At 37.9% G+C, this 17,879-nt stretch overlaps 1 protein-coding gene across 1 annotated transcript in view; it reads left to right on the plus strand.

Annotated features, from left to right (window-relative positions):
• Nucleotides 1–951: 951 nt before the first annotated feature.
• LOC139763154 (probable glutamate receptor) overlaps nt 952–17,879 on the plus strand; it is a 62,868-nt gene continuing 45,940 nt past the window's right edge. Inside the window, exons 1-3 of the mRNA XM_071688860.1 lie at nt 952–1,083; nt 2,429–2,594; nt 17,459–17,697. Coding sequence (XP_071544961.1) covers nt 1,032–1,083; nt 2,429–2,594; nt 17,459–17,697 — 457 coding nt within the window. The 5' untranslated portion in view covers nt 952–1,031. The remainder of the gene's footprint in view (nt 1,084–2,428; nt 2,595–17,458; nt 17,698–17,879) is intronic.

Consider the following 17,879-nt stretch of genomic DNA (forward strand, 5'->3'; position numbering starts at 1 on the left):
TTTTTCTCTGGATATAAGGTACAGAAAATGGAAGAAGGTTCTCAGATAGATTAGTCACACAATTTCTTTTAGGGTGACCAGATACACTAAACTTAAGCCAATTATCAGAACTAAATTTTACAGACTAGTGGAGACGTCTGGGTTGTGGCGCAGGTCGGAGACAAGTGTTGTGGTGGTGGGTGGGAGGGCAGGAGTGAGGGACGTCCTTCTCCACCCTAGTCTTCGCAACACCGTCCACGCTCTCTACCTAGCAATACAGGAACCAGCCCCTTATGCCCCACCTGCACGCTCCTACGGTGGGTCACGCCTCAGTAATGCCAGAGCAGAAATACGTAAGTACTTGTGAAAGTCCGTGATACTTTCCCTTAAACAGAAAATCCCCTAAAAAAGATTTGTAATTCTGTATACATTGTATACATCTTCAAAAAGACAGATTAAAATTCACATTTCAAAAGTATCGCACACACACACATACATACACTAAGCTATGCCAGGTACCCATTTACCGACCATCCCCGAGGGAAGATGAACATCTAGGTTCGGTATAGACCGACTGCCGTACCCAGGCTTCGAACTGGCGTAGATCCGACTCCGGGCGAACCCGTGCTGATTTATAGTCAGTAACACTAAGCATAACACTACGGAGGCCCTCCAATATATTGTGTATTGTGTGTGTGTGTGTGCAGACAGAGAGAGAGAGAGAGAGAGAGAGAGAGAGAGAGAGAGAGAGAGAGAGAGAGAGAGAGAGAGAGAGAGAGAGAGAGAGAGAGAGACAAGTGAGAGAGACAAGTGAGAGAGACATCTGTCTTTGTAGTAAGAAATGATTGATGGAGGAAAATATACAGTGATACCAGATGTTCACAAGGTCATATATTTCACGGTAATGAGATAGTTGTAAAGAGAGAGGGAGAAAAAAATATGTTTATATGTAAAGAGCCATTCCGTCTATTACAGCAGCAGTGAATGAACTGGTGTGGTTGTATCGCCGTTGTCTGTACTGCAGCAGTGGTGAGGCAGACGTTCAGTTAATCATGCAAGTGGACCTATTCTCCGCCGTCCCACAACTTGATAACCTCTTCCCAGGTATGGTTTCTATTTCTTTTCAGCATGTCCCTTATGATACCGACCCAGAGATGCCTCATTCTGAATGCCCACGCTTTCTGCTCCCAGTATGAAATGTCCTGATTCCAGTGTTAGGAGGAAACACACTAATATCTACCAACAGGAGTAATATAAGTTTTTGTTCTTTCCATTAAAGTGAATGTTTTCCCAGTTCATTACGAGTTATCCTACCTTTGATTGGGAGCATTCCTTCTGTTCTGTTCCAAACTCATCTAGTATTAGGGCATCATTTGGTAGATAATCTTTTCAATCGGCCAGTCGAACTTAGATTGGTTGTTATTTCCTATGTCCTCTTAATTTCCACTTGCATACCCACCCACATCTACAACAAAAGGAAAAATTAATTTTGAATATGACTTGATCAAATGATCTGTCTTTGAGCATCCCTTGTCTTCAGGTATCATAATATTATTTCATTCATGTGTGGATGATATAAGTTTAGCCCTTGGCAAACTGTTACTGTTCTACTGGATCCATGTGAATGTCTGTGTAAATCAGTGTTTGGAAGATTTAGAAAAATTTTCTTGCTTCTGACTCTAATGAGTCTTCAGTGAGGCGGCGCTTCCTCACAAGATTATCTACAGTGTTCAGGTCGTACCCTCTGCTCTTAGACTCAGTATGGAGCCTCATTGTTTGTGAAGATCCAGGTTATTTATCAGACATCTCATTGAATCGATCAAAATCTTTCGATAAATGTCCACCCAACTGAAAATATGTCTGGTCAGCATTAACAATGAAGACCTGCAATTTCTGAAAGATAAAATGATCTGAATTTTTACCACTGTGTAAGTTGCGGCCACGTCTCCAACACTCCTTTGACGTGACGATCATTTCACCCCAGGGAGAGCGTAACTACAGCCATATGTATCATGAATGATGGTGATACGATTTCTTTGTCTACTTTTCCAATAGAAATATTTGGAATGTAGTTATACATCCCTCTGCAAGAATACCACATAATTTGAAGTTATTATGATAGACGAACTTTATGATATTTTACTTCCAATACACGATTAATGATATGATTTTTTTTTTTTTTATTGTCTATCTCTGAAGCGATTTTGTTCGGAAAGGAATTGTTTCCCTCTGCCTGAATACCACAGCAATAGAAGTGATTCCTGTAGATACTGTCTATCAAATTGTATTCTGAGGTCTGGTTATATCTAATAAAGTCATAATCAGTAGAATTGAAAGGACCTACCATCATAACGTTTTTTAATATATAAGCTCACAAAAAAACAAACTTAATCGATGATATTCGCTTTCAAGACCAAAGACTGGGAATAAAGTGATATTTGCTCTCCAGAACAGTTCCATGATCTGATGGGTCACTATTTCCGGGTCGTGGCCTTGCGACACTTTCCCTTCATGGACTACACGACGAAGAGCGAAGAGCCAGGCAGCATCATCACTCCCACGGACTGCCTGGACGCAAGGTTTCTCTACACCTTCGCTGCTAAACTTAACTTTACGTGAGATATTTTGATTATTTTGTTTTCTCCGGTATTTTCTTAAAGAGTCACAAGTAAATGAAAAGTTCCGCGTGAAGATGTCTCCGTAACATTCTTGCCATCATTAATCATAATTAGATGTATATTTTCCAACATGTTTGGATGAATATTCAAACACGTAATTATACAATTTCTCGTTACTAAATGTGTTACGCACCTTATGCTCTTGACAATAATACACATACACACACTCTCACACATATATATGGTATTTCAGGTCAATTCACTAATAAAAGGGGGTGACTGTGTTGTTGGCTGTTTGGTAAGGATATATAATGTAAGTATGGATCATGGTGCACTGCCTGAGGATTGGCGGAATGCATGCGTGATGCCATTTTACAAAGGCAAAGGGGATAAAGGTGAGTTTCCAAATTACAGAGGCATAAGTTTTGTGAGTATTCCTAGGAAATTATATGGGATGATATTGATTGAGAGAGTAAAGGCATATACAGAGCATCAGAATAGGGAGGAGTAGTGTGGTGGTAGAGGATGTGTAGATCAGGTGTTTGCTTTATGGATAAGACGTATGGCATAAGGCATAAGGCATATGGCACGGTGAATAGGGATACTTTGTAAAATGTTATAATAGTATACGATGTGGGATGTAAGCTGTAATAAGTAACAAATTTTCATCAAAGGTGCTTGGCATATTACGAGTAGGAAGAGACGAGAGTGATTGGTTCCCAAGAAGGTCGGTCTGCAGCAAGAGGGTGTGAAGTCCCCAAAGTTGTTTAGTTTGTTTACGGATGGGATGGTTAAGGAGGTAAATGCAAGAGATTTAGAGAGGAGCGAATATGCGGTCTGCTGGGGATAAAAGGGCCTGGGAAGTGAGCCAGTTGTTACTTGCCGATGATACAGCACTGGTTATTGATTCGAGTAACGAACTGCAGAAGTTACTGACAGAGTATGGAAAATTGTGCGAAAGGAGAAAGTTCGGAATGAATGTGAATAGGAGGAAGGTTATAAGGTTCAGCAGCGTTGAGGGACAAGGTAGTTGAGAAGTGAGTCTGGAAAAAATTGGAGGAAATGAGCTTTTTAGATATCTGGGAGTAGACGAAGCACCTACTGCAACCAAAGAAATGAAAGTGAGTCACAGTTTGGAGGAGGAGGTGAATTTTCTGGATGACATGAAGGATGAGTGGGAAGGAGAGAAAGTTATCTCAGTGACCAAAAATAGGTATATTGCAAGGAACAATAGTTCCAAAAATGTTGTATGGTTGCAAGGCATGAGCTATAGATAAGTTTGTGCGGAAGAGGGTAGATATGTTTAAATGAAATGTTTGAGGACAATTTGTGGTGTGAGGTGGATTGATCGAGTAAGTAATAAAAAGATAAGACAGATATATGGACAAGAAATAAAAAGTGCAGCTGACAAAGTATGAGAGAATATACTTATAGGTTTCGACATATAAAGAGAATGAGTGAAGAAAGATTGACAAACAGGATATACATATATGTATATATGTATATATATATATATATATATATATATATATATATATATATATATATATATATATATATATATATATATATATATATATATATATATATATATATACATATATATACATATATATATATATATATATATATATATATATATATATATATATATATATATATATATATATATATATATATATATATATATATATATATATATATATATATATATATGTTTATCAAAATGATTTGGTAAACAGAGAAGAGGTAGTAAAAGCTTTGCGGAAGATGAAAGCCGGCAAGGCAGCAGGTTTGGATGTTATTGCAGTGGAATTTATTAGAAAAGGCGGTGACTGTATTATTGACTGGTTGGTAAGGTTATTTAATGTATGTATGACTCATGGTGAGGTGCCTGAGGATTGGCGGAATGCGTGCATAGTGCCATTGTACAAAGGCAAAGGGGATAAGTGTGAGTGCTCAAATTACAGAGGTATAAGTTTGTTGAGTATTCCTGGTAAATTATATGGGAGGGTATTGATTGAGAGGGTGAAGGCATGTACAGAGCATCAGATTGGGGAAGAGCAGTGTGGTTTCAGAAGTGGTAGAGGATGTGTGGATCAGGTGTTTGCTTTGAAGAATGTATGTGAGAAATACTTAGAGAAGCAAATGGATTTATATGTAGCATTTATGGATCTGGAGAAGGCGTATGATAGAGTTGATACAGATGCTCTGTGCAAGGTATTAAGAATATATGGTGTGGGAGGCAAGTTGTTAGAAGCAGTGAAAAGTTTTTTGTACGTGTAGGAAGAGAGGAAAGTGATTGGTTCTCAGTGAATGTAGGTTTGCGGCAGGGGTGTGTGATGTCTCCATGATTGTTTAATTTGTTTATGGATGGGGTTGTTAGGGAGGTGAATGCAAGAGTTTTGGAAAGAGGGGCAAGTATGAAGTCTCTTGTGGATGAGAGAGCTTGGGAAGTGAGTCAGTTGTTCGCTGATGATACAGCGCTGGTGGCTGATTCATGTGAGAAACTGCAGAAGCTGGTGGCTGAGTTTGGTAAAGTGTGTGAAAGAAGAAAGTTAAGAGTAAATGTGAATAAGAGCAAGGTTATTAGGTACAGTAGGGTTGAGGGTCAAGTCAATTGGGAGGTAAGTTTGAATGGAGAAAAACTGGAGGAAGTAAAGTGTTTTAGATATCTGGGAGTGGATCTGGCAGCGGATGTAACCATGGAAGCGGAAGTGGATCATAGGGTGGGGGAGAGGGCGAAAATCCTGGGAGGCTTGAAGAATGTGTGGAAGTTGGGAACATTATCTCGGAAAGCAAAAATGGGTATGTTTGAAGGAATAGTGGTTCCAACAATGTTGTATGGTTGCGAGGCGTGGGCTATAGATAGACTTGTGCGCAGGAGGATGGATGTGCTGGAAATGAGATGTTTGAGGACAATGTGTGGTGTGAGGTGGTTTGATCGAGTAAGTAACGTAAGGGTAAGAGAGATGTGTGGAAATAAAAAGAGCGTGGTTGAGAGAACAGTAGAGGGTGTTTTGAAATGGTTTGGGCACATGGAGAGAATGAGTGAGGAAAGATTGACCAAGAGGATATATGTGTCGGAGGTGAAGGGAACGAGGAGAAGTGGGAGACCAAATTGGAGCTGGAAAGATGGAGTGAAAAAGATTTTGTGTGATCGGGGCCTGAACATGCAGGAGGGTGAAAGGAGGGCAAGGAATAGAGTGAATTGGATCGATGTGGTATACCGGGGTTGACGTGCTGTCAGTGGATTGAATCAGGGCATATGAAGCGTCTGGGGTAAACCATGGAAAGCTGTGTAGGTATGTATATTTGCGTGTGTGGACGTATGTATATACATGTGTATGGGGGTGGGTTGGGCCATTTCTTTCGTCTGTTTCCTTGCGCTACCTCGCAAACGCGGGAGACAGCGACAAAGCAAAATATATATATATATATATATATATATATATATATATATATATATATATATATATATATATATATATGGGAAACAGAAGGAGTCACGCGGGGAGTGCTCATCCTCCTCGTAGACTCAGATTGGGGTGTCTAAATGAGTGTGGATGTAACCAAGATGTTAAAGAAAGGAGAGATAGGTAGTATGTTTGAAGAAAGGAGCCTGGATGTTTTGATTCTGAGTGAAACGAAGCTCAAGGGTAAAGAGGAAGAGTGGTTTGGGAATGTCTTGGGAGTAAAGTCAGGGGTTAGTGAGAGGACAAGAGCAAGAGAAGGAGTAGCACTACTCCTGAAACAGGAGTTGTGGGAGTATGTGATAGAATGTAAGAAAGTAAATTCTCGATTGATATGGGTAAAACTGAAAGTTGATGGAGAGAGATGGGTGATTATTGGTGCATATGCACCTGGGCATGAGAAGAAAGATCATGAGCGGCAAGTGTTTTGGGAGCAGCTAAATGAGTGTGTTAGTGGTTTTGATGCACAAGACCGAGTTATAGTGATGGGTGATTTGAAGGCAAAGATGAGTAAGATGGCAGTTAAGGGAATAATTGGAATACATGGGGTGTTCAGTGTTGTAAATGGAAATGGTGAAGAGCTTGTAGATTTATGTGCTGAAAAAGGACTGATGATTGGGAATACATGGTTTAAAAAGCGAGATATACATGAGTATACCTATGTAAGTAGGAGAGATGGCCAGAGAGCGTTATTAGTTTACGTGTTAATTGACAGGCGCGCGAAAGAGAGACTTTTGGATGTTAATGTGCTGAGAGGTGCAACTGGAGGGATGTCTGATCATTATCTTGTGGAGGCTAAGGTGAAGATTTTTATGGGTTTTCAGAAAAGAAGAGTGAATGTTGGGGTGAAGAGGGTGGTGAGAGTAAGTGAGCTTGGGAAGGAGACTTGTGTGAGGAAGTACCAGGAGAGACTGAGTACAGAATGGAAAAAGCTGAGAAGAATGGAAGTAAGGGGAGTGGGGGAGGAATGGTATGTATTTAGGGAATCAGTGATGGATTGCGCAAAAGATGCTTGTGGCATGAGAAGCGTGGGAAGTTGTTCATTAGAAAGGGTAGTGAGTGGTGGGATGAAGAAGTAAGATTATTAGTGATGGAGAAGAGAGAGGCATTTGGACGATTTTTGCAGGGAAAAAATACAATCGAGTGGAAGATGTATAAAAGAAAGAGACAGGAGGTCAGCAGAAAGGTGCAAGAGGTGAAAAAGAGGGCAAATGAGAGTTGGGGTGAGGGAGTATCTTCAAATTTTAGGGAGAATAAAAAGATGTTCTGGAAGGAGGTAAATAAAGTGCGTAAGACAAGGGAGCAAATGGGAACTTCAGTGAAGGGCGCAAATGGGGAGGTGATAATAAGTAGTGGTGATGTGAGAAGGAGATGGAGTGAGTATTTTGAAGGTTTGTTGAATGTGTTTGATGATAGAGTGGCAGATATAGGGGGTTTTGGTCGAGGTGGTGTGCAAAGTGAGAGGGTTAGGGAAAATGATTTAGTAAACAGAGAAGAGGTAGTAAAAGCTTTGCGGAAGAAGAAAGCCGGCAAGGCAGCAGGTTTGGATGGTATTGCAGTAGAATCTATCAAAAAAGGGCGTGACTGTATTGTTGACTGGTTGGTAAGGTTATTTAATGTATGTATGACTCATGGTTAGGTGCCTGACGATTGGCGGAATGCGTGCATAGTGCCATTGTACAAAGGCAATGGGGATAAAAGTGACTGCTCAAATTACAGAGGTATAAGTTTGTTGAGTATTCCTGGTAAATTATATGGGAGAGTATTGATTGAGAGGGTGAAGGCATGTACAGAGCATCAGACTGGGGAAGAGCAGTGTGGTTTCAGAAGTGGTAGAGGATGTGTGGATCAGGTGTTTGCTTTGAAGAATGTATGTGAGAAAAGCAAATGGATTTGTATGTAGCATTTATGGATCTGGAGAAGGCATATGATAGAGTTCATAGAGATGCTCTGTGGAAGGTATTAAGAATATATGGTGTGTGAGGCAAGTTGTTAGAAGTAGTGAAAAGTTTATATCGAGGATGTAAGGCATGTGTACGTGTAGGAAGAGAGGAAAGTGAATGTTTCTCAGTGAATGTAGGTTTGCGGCAGGGGTGTGTGATATCTCCATGGTTGTTTAATTTGTTTATGGATGGGGTTGTTAGGGAGGTGAATGCAAGAGTTTCGGAAAGAGGGGCAAGTATGAAGTCTGTTGTGGATGAGAGAGCTTGGGAAGTGAGTCAGTTGTTGTTCGCTGATGATACAGCGCTGGTGGCTGATTCATGTGAGAAACTGCAGAAGCTAGTGACTGAGTTTGGTAAATTGTGTGAAAGAAGAAAGTTAAGAGTAAATGTGAATAAGAGCAAGGTTATTAGGTACAGTAGGGTTAAGGGTCGTCATATATATATATATATATATATATATATATATATATATATATATATATATATATATATATATATATATATATATATATGGGGTGAGAGTGTATCATTAAATTTTAGGGAGAATAAAAAGATGTTCTGGAAGGAGGTAAATAAAGTGCGTAAGACAAGGGAGCAAATGGGAACTTTAGTGAAGGGCGCAAATGGGGAGGTGATAACAAGTAGTGGTGATGTGAGAAGGAGATGGAGTGAGTATTTTGAACGTTTGTTGAATGTGTTTGATGATAGAGTGGCAGATATAGGGTGTTTTGGTCGAGGTGGTGTGCAAAGTGAGAGGGTTAGGGAAAATGATTTGGTAAACAGAGAAGAGGTACTAAAAGCTTTGCGGAAGATGAAAGCCGGCAAGGCAGTGGGTTTGGATGGTATTGCAGTGGAATTTATTAAAAGAGGGGGTGACTGTATTATTGACTGGTTGGTAAGGTTATTTAATGTATGTATGACTCATGGTGAGGTGCCTGAGGATTGGCGGAATGCGTGCATAGTGCCATTGTACAAAGGCAAAGGGGATAAGAGTGAGTGCTCAAATTACAGAGGTATAAGTTTGTTGAGTATTCCTGGTAAATTATATGGGAGGGTATTGATTGAGAGGGTGAAGTCATGTACAGAGCATCAGATTGGGGAAGAGCAGTGTGGTTTCAGAAGTGGTAGAGGATGTGTGGATCAGGTGTTTGCTTTGAAGAATGTATGTGAGAAATACTTAGAAAAGCAAATGGATTTGTATGTAGCATTTATGGATCTGGAGAAGGCATATGATAGAGTTGATAGAGATGCTCTGTGGAAGGTATTAAGAATATATGGTGTGGGAGGCAAGTTGTTAGAAGCAGTGAAAAGTTTTTATCGAGGATGTAAGGCATGTGTACGTGTAGGAAGAGGTGAAAGTGATTGGTTCTCAGTGAATGTAGGTTTGCTGCAGGGGTGTGTGATGTCTCCATGGTTGTTTAATTTGTTTATGGATGGGGTTGTTAGGGAGGTGAATGCAAGAGTTTTGGAAAGATGGGCAAGTATGAAGTCTGTTGGGGATGAGAGAGCTTGGGAAGTGAGTCAGTTGCTGTTCGCTGATGATACAGCGCTGGTGGCTGATTCATGTGAGAAACTGCACAAGCTGGTGACTGAGTTTGGTAAAGTGTGTGAAAGAAGAAAGTTAAGAGTAAATGTGAATAAGAGCAAGGTTATTAGGTACAGTAGTGTTGAGGGTCAAGTCAATTGGGAGGTGAGTTTGAATGGAGAAAAACTGGAGGAAGTGAAGTGTTTTAGATATCTGGGAGTGGATCTGGCAGCGGATGGAACCATGGAAGCGGAAGTGGATCATAGGGTGGGGGAGGGGGCGAAAATTCTGGGAGCCTTGAAGAATGTGTGGAAGTCGAGAACATTATCTCGGAAAGCAAAAATGGGTATGTTTGAAGGAATAGAGGTTCCAACAATGTTGTATGGTTGCGAGGCGTGGGCTATGGATAGAGTTGTGCGCAGGAGGATGGATGTGCTGGAAATGAGATGTTTGAGGACAATGTGTGGTGTGAGGTGGTTTGATCGAGTAAGTAACGTAAGGGTAAGAGAGATGTGTGGAAATAAAAAGAGCGTGGTTGAGAGAGCAGAAGAGGGTGTTTTGAAATGGTTTGGGCACATGTAGAGAATGAGTGAGGAAAGATTGACCAAGAGAATATATGTGTCGGAGGTGGAGGGAACGAGGAGAAGAGGGAGACCAAATTGGAGGTGGAAAGATGGAGTGAAAAAGATTTTGTGTGATCGGGGCCTGAACATGCAGGAGGATGAAAGGAGGGCAAGGAATAGAGTGAATTGGAGCGATGTGGTATACCGGGGTTGACGTGCTGTCAGTGGATTGAATCAAGGCATGTGAAGCGTCTTGGGTAAACCATGGAAAGCTGTGTAGGTATGTATAATTGAGTGTGTGGACGTATGTATATACATGTGTTTGGGGGTGGGTTGGGCCATTTCTTTCGTCTGTTTCCTTGCGCTACCTCGCGAACGCGGGAGACAGCGACAAAGCAAAAAAAAAAAAAAAAGAATATATATATATATATATATATATATATATATATATATATATATATATATATATATGTATGTATATATATATATATATATATATATATATATATTTATATATATATATATATATATATATATATATATATATATATATATATATATATATATATATATATATATATATATATATATATATATATATATATATATATATATATATATATATTGGAAAGGATCACAATTTTGCGCGTGATCAAGATATTCCTGTGAGTCCACGGGGAAAATGAAACACGAAAAGTTCCCAAGTGCCCTTTCGTGTAATAATCACATCATCAGGGGAGACACAGTCAGTTGATATACATCGAAGAGACGAAGCTAGGACGCCATTTGGTAAACATGTGATTGTCCAAAACATAAAACTAGCGTTCGTAAACTTATTTTACAAATCTTATCAAGAATAAAGTTATCTAATTTGTACAGACCATTACTAATATTAAGATTATAATTTTTGTGTGTTTAATAATAGAAGATTCAACGATATTTCCCTGGGTAATAGAGTTAGAGTGAACAACTGAGATGGCATTACTCCAGTCAAGACAATGACCATAGTTTTTAACATGATTAAACAAGGCATTTGATTCTTGTCCCGTTCTTATACTATATTTATGTTGCTTAAGTCTAACAGAAAGATCCTTACCAGTCCGACCAACATAAAATTCATCACAATTTCCACAATAAACTTTATAGATGGAACCAAGAGAATTTTCTGGTGAATTCCTGATTACGATATTCTTTATAGTATTATTGTTGCTAAAGGCAACATTTACATTAAAGGATTTAAGCAACATGGGAAGCAAAGTGAAATTATTATTAAAAGGGAGAACTAAAAGATTTCTTTGGTAACTTAAGGGATTTATCAATGAAAGATCTAGGGTACTTTAACTTAGATCCAATAGAATATATCTTCACAAACTCATCATCAAACTCTGGACTGCAAATACGTAATGCCCTTAGGAACATAGATTGAAATGATAATTTAACTCTGTCATGTTGAGATGAGTAATAATGGATATATGAGCATACATTGGTGGGTTTTCTGTATATGTTATACTTAATCTTGTTTCCTTCTCTATGGATCATGCAATCTAAAAATGGAAACATACCATTATTTTCATTTTCTACAGTAAATTTGATGGAAGGTACTAAATTGTTAAGTAAGAGGAGAAATATTTGTAAATTCTCATTCGTTGGCCAAACACAAAAAACATCATCTACATACCTAAACCAAATTGCATTGGAAAGTAAGATATCCTTTAGTAATTTTGTTTCAAAAAATTCCATATAAAGATTACTTAGTACAGGTGAAAGAGGGTTACCTATTGCCATACCAAATTTTTGAGCATAATAATCTCCATTAAATTGAAATAAACAGTCTTTTATGCACAATTTTATCAGTTCAATGAAATACGAATATCATCCAAGACATCAAATAAATGTTCTAAAACGTCATCAACTGGAACTTTAATGAAAAGTGAGGAAACATCAAAGCTAACTAGTTTGAAATCAAAATTAAAATTGATATTGTTTAGCTTGTTGACTAAATCTACATTGTTCGTGATATTAGAATTTGGTACCTTACCCACTAAAGGGCTTAATAAGGAAACTAACCATTTTGATAATTCATATGTGATGGAGCCTACTGAACTAACTATAGGTCTTGCTGGAAAATTTTGTTTATGTGTTTTGATATAAAGAATATCTCAATCAGGAATTCACTAGAAAATTCTCTTGGTTGCATCTATAAAGTTCCTTGGGGAAACTATGATAAATTTTATGTTGGTCAGACTGGTAAGGATCTTTCTGTTAGACTTAAGCAACATAAATATAGTATAAGAACGGGACAAGAATCAAATGCCTTGTTTAATCATGTTAAAAACTATGATCATTGTATTGACTGGAGTAACGCCATCTCAGTTGTTAACTCTAACTCTATTACCAAGAGAAATATCATTGAATCTTCTATTATTAGATATACAAAAATGATAATCTTAATATTAGTGATGGTCTGTACAAATTAGATAACTTTATTGTTGATAAGATTTATAAAATGATAAGTTTATGAACGCTCGTTTTATGTTTTGGACAATCACATGTTTACCAAATGGAGTCCTAGCTTCGTCTCTTCGATGTATATCAACTGACTGTTATGTTCCTCTCTTGTGTCTCTCCTGATGATGTGATTAATACACGAAAGAGCACTTGGGAACTTTTCGTGTTTCATTTTTCCCGTGGACTCATAGGAATATATATATATATATATATATATATATATATATATATATATATATATATATATATATATATATATATATGTATATATATATGTAGCAACTGATCCACACATCCTCTACCACCTCTGAACCACACTGCTCTTACCCAATCTGATGCTCTGTACATGCCTTCACCCTCTCAATAAATAACCCCCCCCCCCCCATATAATTTCACAGGAATACTCAACAAGCTTATACCTCTGTAATTTAAGCACTCACTTTTATCCCCTTTCCCTTTGTACAATGGCACTTTGCTAGCATTCCGCCAGTCCTCAGGCACCTTACCATGAGTAATTTTTTTTTTTTTTTTTTGCTGTCTCCCGCGTTTGCGAGGTAGCGCAAGGAAACAGACGAAAGAAATGGCCCAACCCGCCCCCATACACATGTATATACATACGTCCACACACGCAAATATACATACCTACACAGCTTTCCATGGTTTACCCCAGACGCTTCACATGCCTTGATTCAATCCACTGACAGCACGTCATCCCCGGTATACCACATCGCTCCAATTCACTCTATTCCTTCCCCTCCTTTCACCCTCCTGCATGTTCAGGCCCCGATCACACAAAATCTTTTTCACTCCATCTTTGAACCTCCAATTTGGTCTCCCTCTTCTCCTCGTTCCCTCCACCTCCGACACATATATCCTCTTGGTCAATCTTTCCTCACTCACTCTCTCCATGTGCCCAAACCATTTCAAAACACCCTCTTCTGCTCTCTCAACCACGCTCTTTTTATTTCCACACATCTCTCTTACCCTTACGTTACTTACTCGATCAAACCGCCTCACACCACACATTGTCCTCAAACATCTCATTTCCAGCACATCCATCCTCCTGCGCACAACTCTATTCATAGCCCACGCCTCGCAACCATACAACATTGTTGGAACCACTATTCCTTCAAACATACCCATTTTTGCTTTCCGAGATAATGTTCTCGACTTCCACACATTCTTCAAGGCTCCCAGAATTTTCGCCCCCTCCCCCACCCTATGATCCACTTCCGCTTCTATGGTTCCATCCGCTGCCAGATCCACTCCCAGATATCTAAAACACTTCACTTCCTCCAGTTTTTCTCCATTCAAACTCAACTCCCAATTGACTTGACCCTCAACCCTACTGTACCTAATAACCTTGCTCTTATTCACATTTACTCTTAACTTTCTTCTTTCACACACTTTACCAAATTCAGTCACCAGCTTCTGCAGTTTCTCACATGAATCAGCCACCAGCGCTGTATCATCAGCGAACAACAACTGACTCACTTCCCAAGCTCTCTCATCCCCAACAGACTTCATACTTGCCCCTCTTTCCAAAACTCTTGCATTTACCTCCCTAACAACCCCATCCATAAACAAATTAAACAAACATGGAGGCATCACACACCCCTGCCGCAAACCTACATTCACTGAGAACCAATCACTTTCCTCTCTTCCTACACGTACACATGCCTTACATCCTCGATAAAAACTTTTCACTGCTTCTAACAACTTTCCTCCCACACCATATATTCTTAATACCTTCCACAGAGCAGAGTGTGATGTCTCCATGGTTGTTTAATTTGTTTATGGATGGGGTTGTTAGGGAGGTGAATGCAAGAGTTTTGGAAAGAGGGGCAAGAATGAAGTATGTTGGGGATGAGAGAGCTTGGGAAGTGAGTCAGTTGTTGTTCGCTGATGATACAGCGCTGGTGGCTGATTCATGTGAGAAACTGCAGAAGCTGGTGACTGAGTTTGGTAAAGTGTGCGGAAGAAGAAAGTTAAGAGTAAATGTGAATAAGAGCAAGGTTATTAGGTACAGTAGGGTTGAGGGTCAAGTCAATTGGGAGTTGAGTTTGAATGGAGAAAAACTGGAGGAAGTGAAGTGTTTTAGATATCTGGGAGTGGATCTGGCAGCGGATGGAACCATGGAAGCGGAAGTGGATCATAGGGTGGGGGAGGGGGCGAAAATTCTGGGGGCCTTGAAGAATGTGTGGAAGTCGAGAACATTATCTCGGAAAGCAAAAATGGCTATGTTTGAAGGAATAGTGGTTCCAACAATGTTGTATGAGACAGCGACAAAAAAAAAAAAAAAAAAATAAAATATTTATATATATATATATATATATATATATATATATATATATATATATATATATATATATATATATATATATATATATATATATGTAATGTTGGAAAGGTTTACAATTTCGCGCGTGATCAAGATATTCATGTGAGTCCACGGGGAAAGGGAAGCACTATAAGTTCCCAAGTGCACTTTCGTTTAATAAACACATTATCAGGGGAGACACAAATGAGAAATATAACAGTCAGTTGATATACATCGAAGAGACGATGCTAGGACGCCATTTGGTAAACATGCGATGGTCCAAGACAGACAGCGAGTGTTCATAAACTTATCATTTTACAAATGTTATCAACAATAAAGCGATGTAATTTGTGTAGACCATCACTAATATTAAGATTATAATTCTTTTTTATTCAAAAATAGAAAATTCAATCATATTTCTCGTGGTAATAGAGTTAGAGTTAATAAATGAGATGGCATTACTCCAGTCAATACATTATCATAGTTTTTAACGTGATTTTTTTAACATGATTACGTAAGGCATTTGATTCTTGTCTCGTTCTTATACTATGTTTATGTTGCTTAAGTCTAACAGAAAGATCCTTACTCGTCGTCCCAACACAAAACTTATGACAATTTCTACATTTCGCTTATAGATGCATCCAGGAGAATTTTTTGGTGAATTCCTGATTAAGATATTCTTTATCGTATTATTTTTCCTGAAGGCAACACTTACATTAAAGGATTTAAGCAGCATGGGAAGTAAAGTAATATTTTCATTGAAAGGGAGAACTAAAAGATTCTTGTTGTCAATTGGAGGTTTGGACTCAACTCTATAAAATGATTTCTTTGCTAAGTTAAGGGATTTATCAATGAAAGCTTTTGGGTATTTTAACTTCGATCCAATAGAATATATCTTCTCAAACTCATCATCACTAAACTCTGGACTGCACATAAGTAATGCCCTAAGGAACATATATTGAAATGATGATAATGTAACTGTTATGTTGAGATGAGTAATAATGGATATATGAGCATACATTGGTAGGTTTTCTGTATATGCTAAACTTAAACTTCTTTCCATGTCTATGGATCATCCAATTGAAAAATGGTAACAAATCATTATTTCAATTTTCGTCAGTAAATTTGATGGAAGGTACTAAATGTTTAAGTGAGGGGAGAAATATTTGTAAATTTTCATTTGTAGACGAAATACAAAGGACATCATCTACATACCTAAACCAAATTGCATTAGGGGGTAAGATATCCTTTAGTAAATTTGTTTGAAAAAATTCCATATAAAGACTACGTAGTACATGTGAAAGAGGGTTATCCATTGCCATACCAAACTTTTGAACATAGTAATCTCCTTTGAATTGAAATACACAGTCTTTTATACACAATTTTATCAGTTCAAGAAAAACAGACTTTGAAACAGGTAAAGGAATATCATGCAAGACATCAAATAAATATTCTAAAAGGTCATCAACAGGACCTTTATTGAAAAGTGAGGAATCATCAAAGCTAACTAGTTTGAAAGCAAAATCAACATTGACATTGTTTAGCTTGTTGACTAAATCTACATTCTTCAAGATAGTAGAATTTGATATCTTACACACTAAAGGGCTTAATGAACAAACTAAACATTTTGCCAATTTATATGTGATGATGCCTACTGAACTCACTATAGGTCTTGCTGGAAATTTATGAAGAAATGTGGCCTTTTTGTCTGTATTCCTGGCGATGCGTCTCTCTGGCAGGGGATAGCGATTTTTCTTTCTTGTGGGCCGGTGTCGAAAGAAATGGATGAAGGCAAGTAAATATGAATATGTGACTGATTTTGTGTATGTATATCTACGTATATGTTGATATATATATGCATGTGTGTGTACGTATCTGGGCGTTTATATATATATATATATATATATATATATATATATATATATATATATATATATATATATATATATATATATATATATATATATATATATATATATATATATATATATATATATATATATAAACTAATTTCATTACAAATCATGATTATACATTATATATATATATATATATATATATATATATATATATATATATATATATATTATCCCTGGGGATAGGGGATTAAGAATACTTCCCACGTATTCCCTGCCTGTCGTAGAAGGCGACTAAAAGGGGAGGGAGCGGGGGGCTGGAAATCCTCCCCTCTCGTTTTTTTTTTTTAATTTTCCAAAAGAAGGAACAGAGGGGGCCAGGTGAGGATATTCCAAAAAAGGCCCAGTCCTCTGTTCTTAACGCTACCTCGCCAACGCGGGAAATGGCAAATAGTTTAAAAGAAAAAGAATATATATATATATATATATATATATATATATATATATATATATATATATATATATATATATATATATATATATATGCATGCTCATAACATCCTCTCGTATATTTTCTATCTCATTAGTATACGCTATCTCTGAAAAGAATGTAGGAAATAATATTATCTAATTCTTTTTACTATACGTTTTGGGTATGCCATACTGTTGTCAGATACGAGATTCGAGAGCAGCGGGAGCGGAAGTGGGGGGTGCCTACGAATGGCATGTTCAACGGTATGATGGGAGAGCTGCAGAGGGAGGAGACGGATTTCTGCATGATAGCCGCGCCCACACCAGAACGCCTGCAGGCTACAGAGTACTCAAGAGGATACCCCTCAGCGGAGCTCGTCATAGTGTCTCAGAAGCCGCCATTGCTCCCGGAGTACATGGCACTCATACGTCCATTCCAGGGCAAGTGCGGGATGTGTAGATGAACGTAAAAACAACACTTTACCTGCCTTCATGTTGATATTGAATATTTACAGTGAATTTCCTGCGTGGGGAAAAATATTGCTTTTATTAATATTATTATCATTATTATTATTATTATCATTATTATTATTATCATTATTATTATTATTATTATTATTATT

Source organism: Panulirus ornatus, chromosome 46 (assembly GCF_036320965.1).
Source record: "Panulirus ornatus isolate Po-2019 chromosome 46, ASM3632096v1, whole genome shotgun sequence".
Lineage (NCBI taxonomy): Eukaryota > Metazoa > Arthropoda > Malacostraca > Decapoda > Palinuridae > Panulirus > Panulirus ornatus.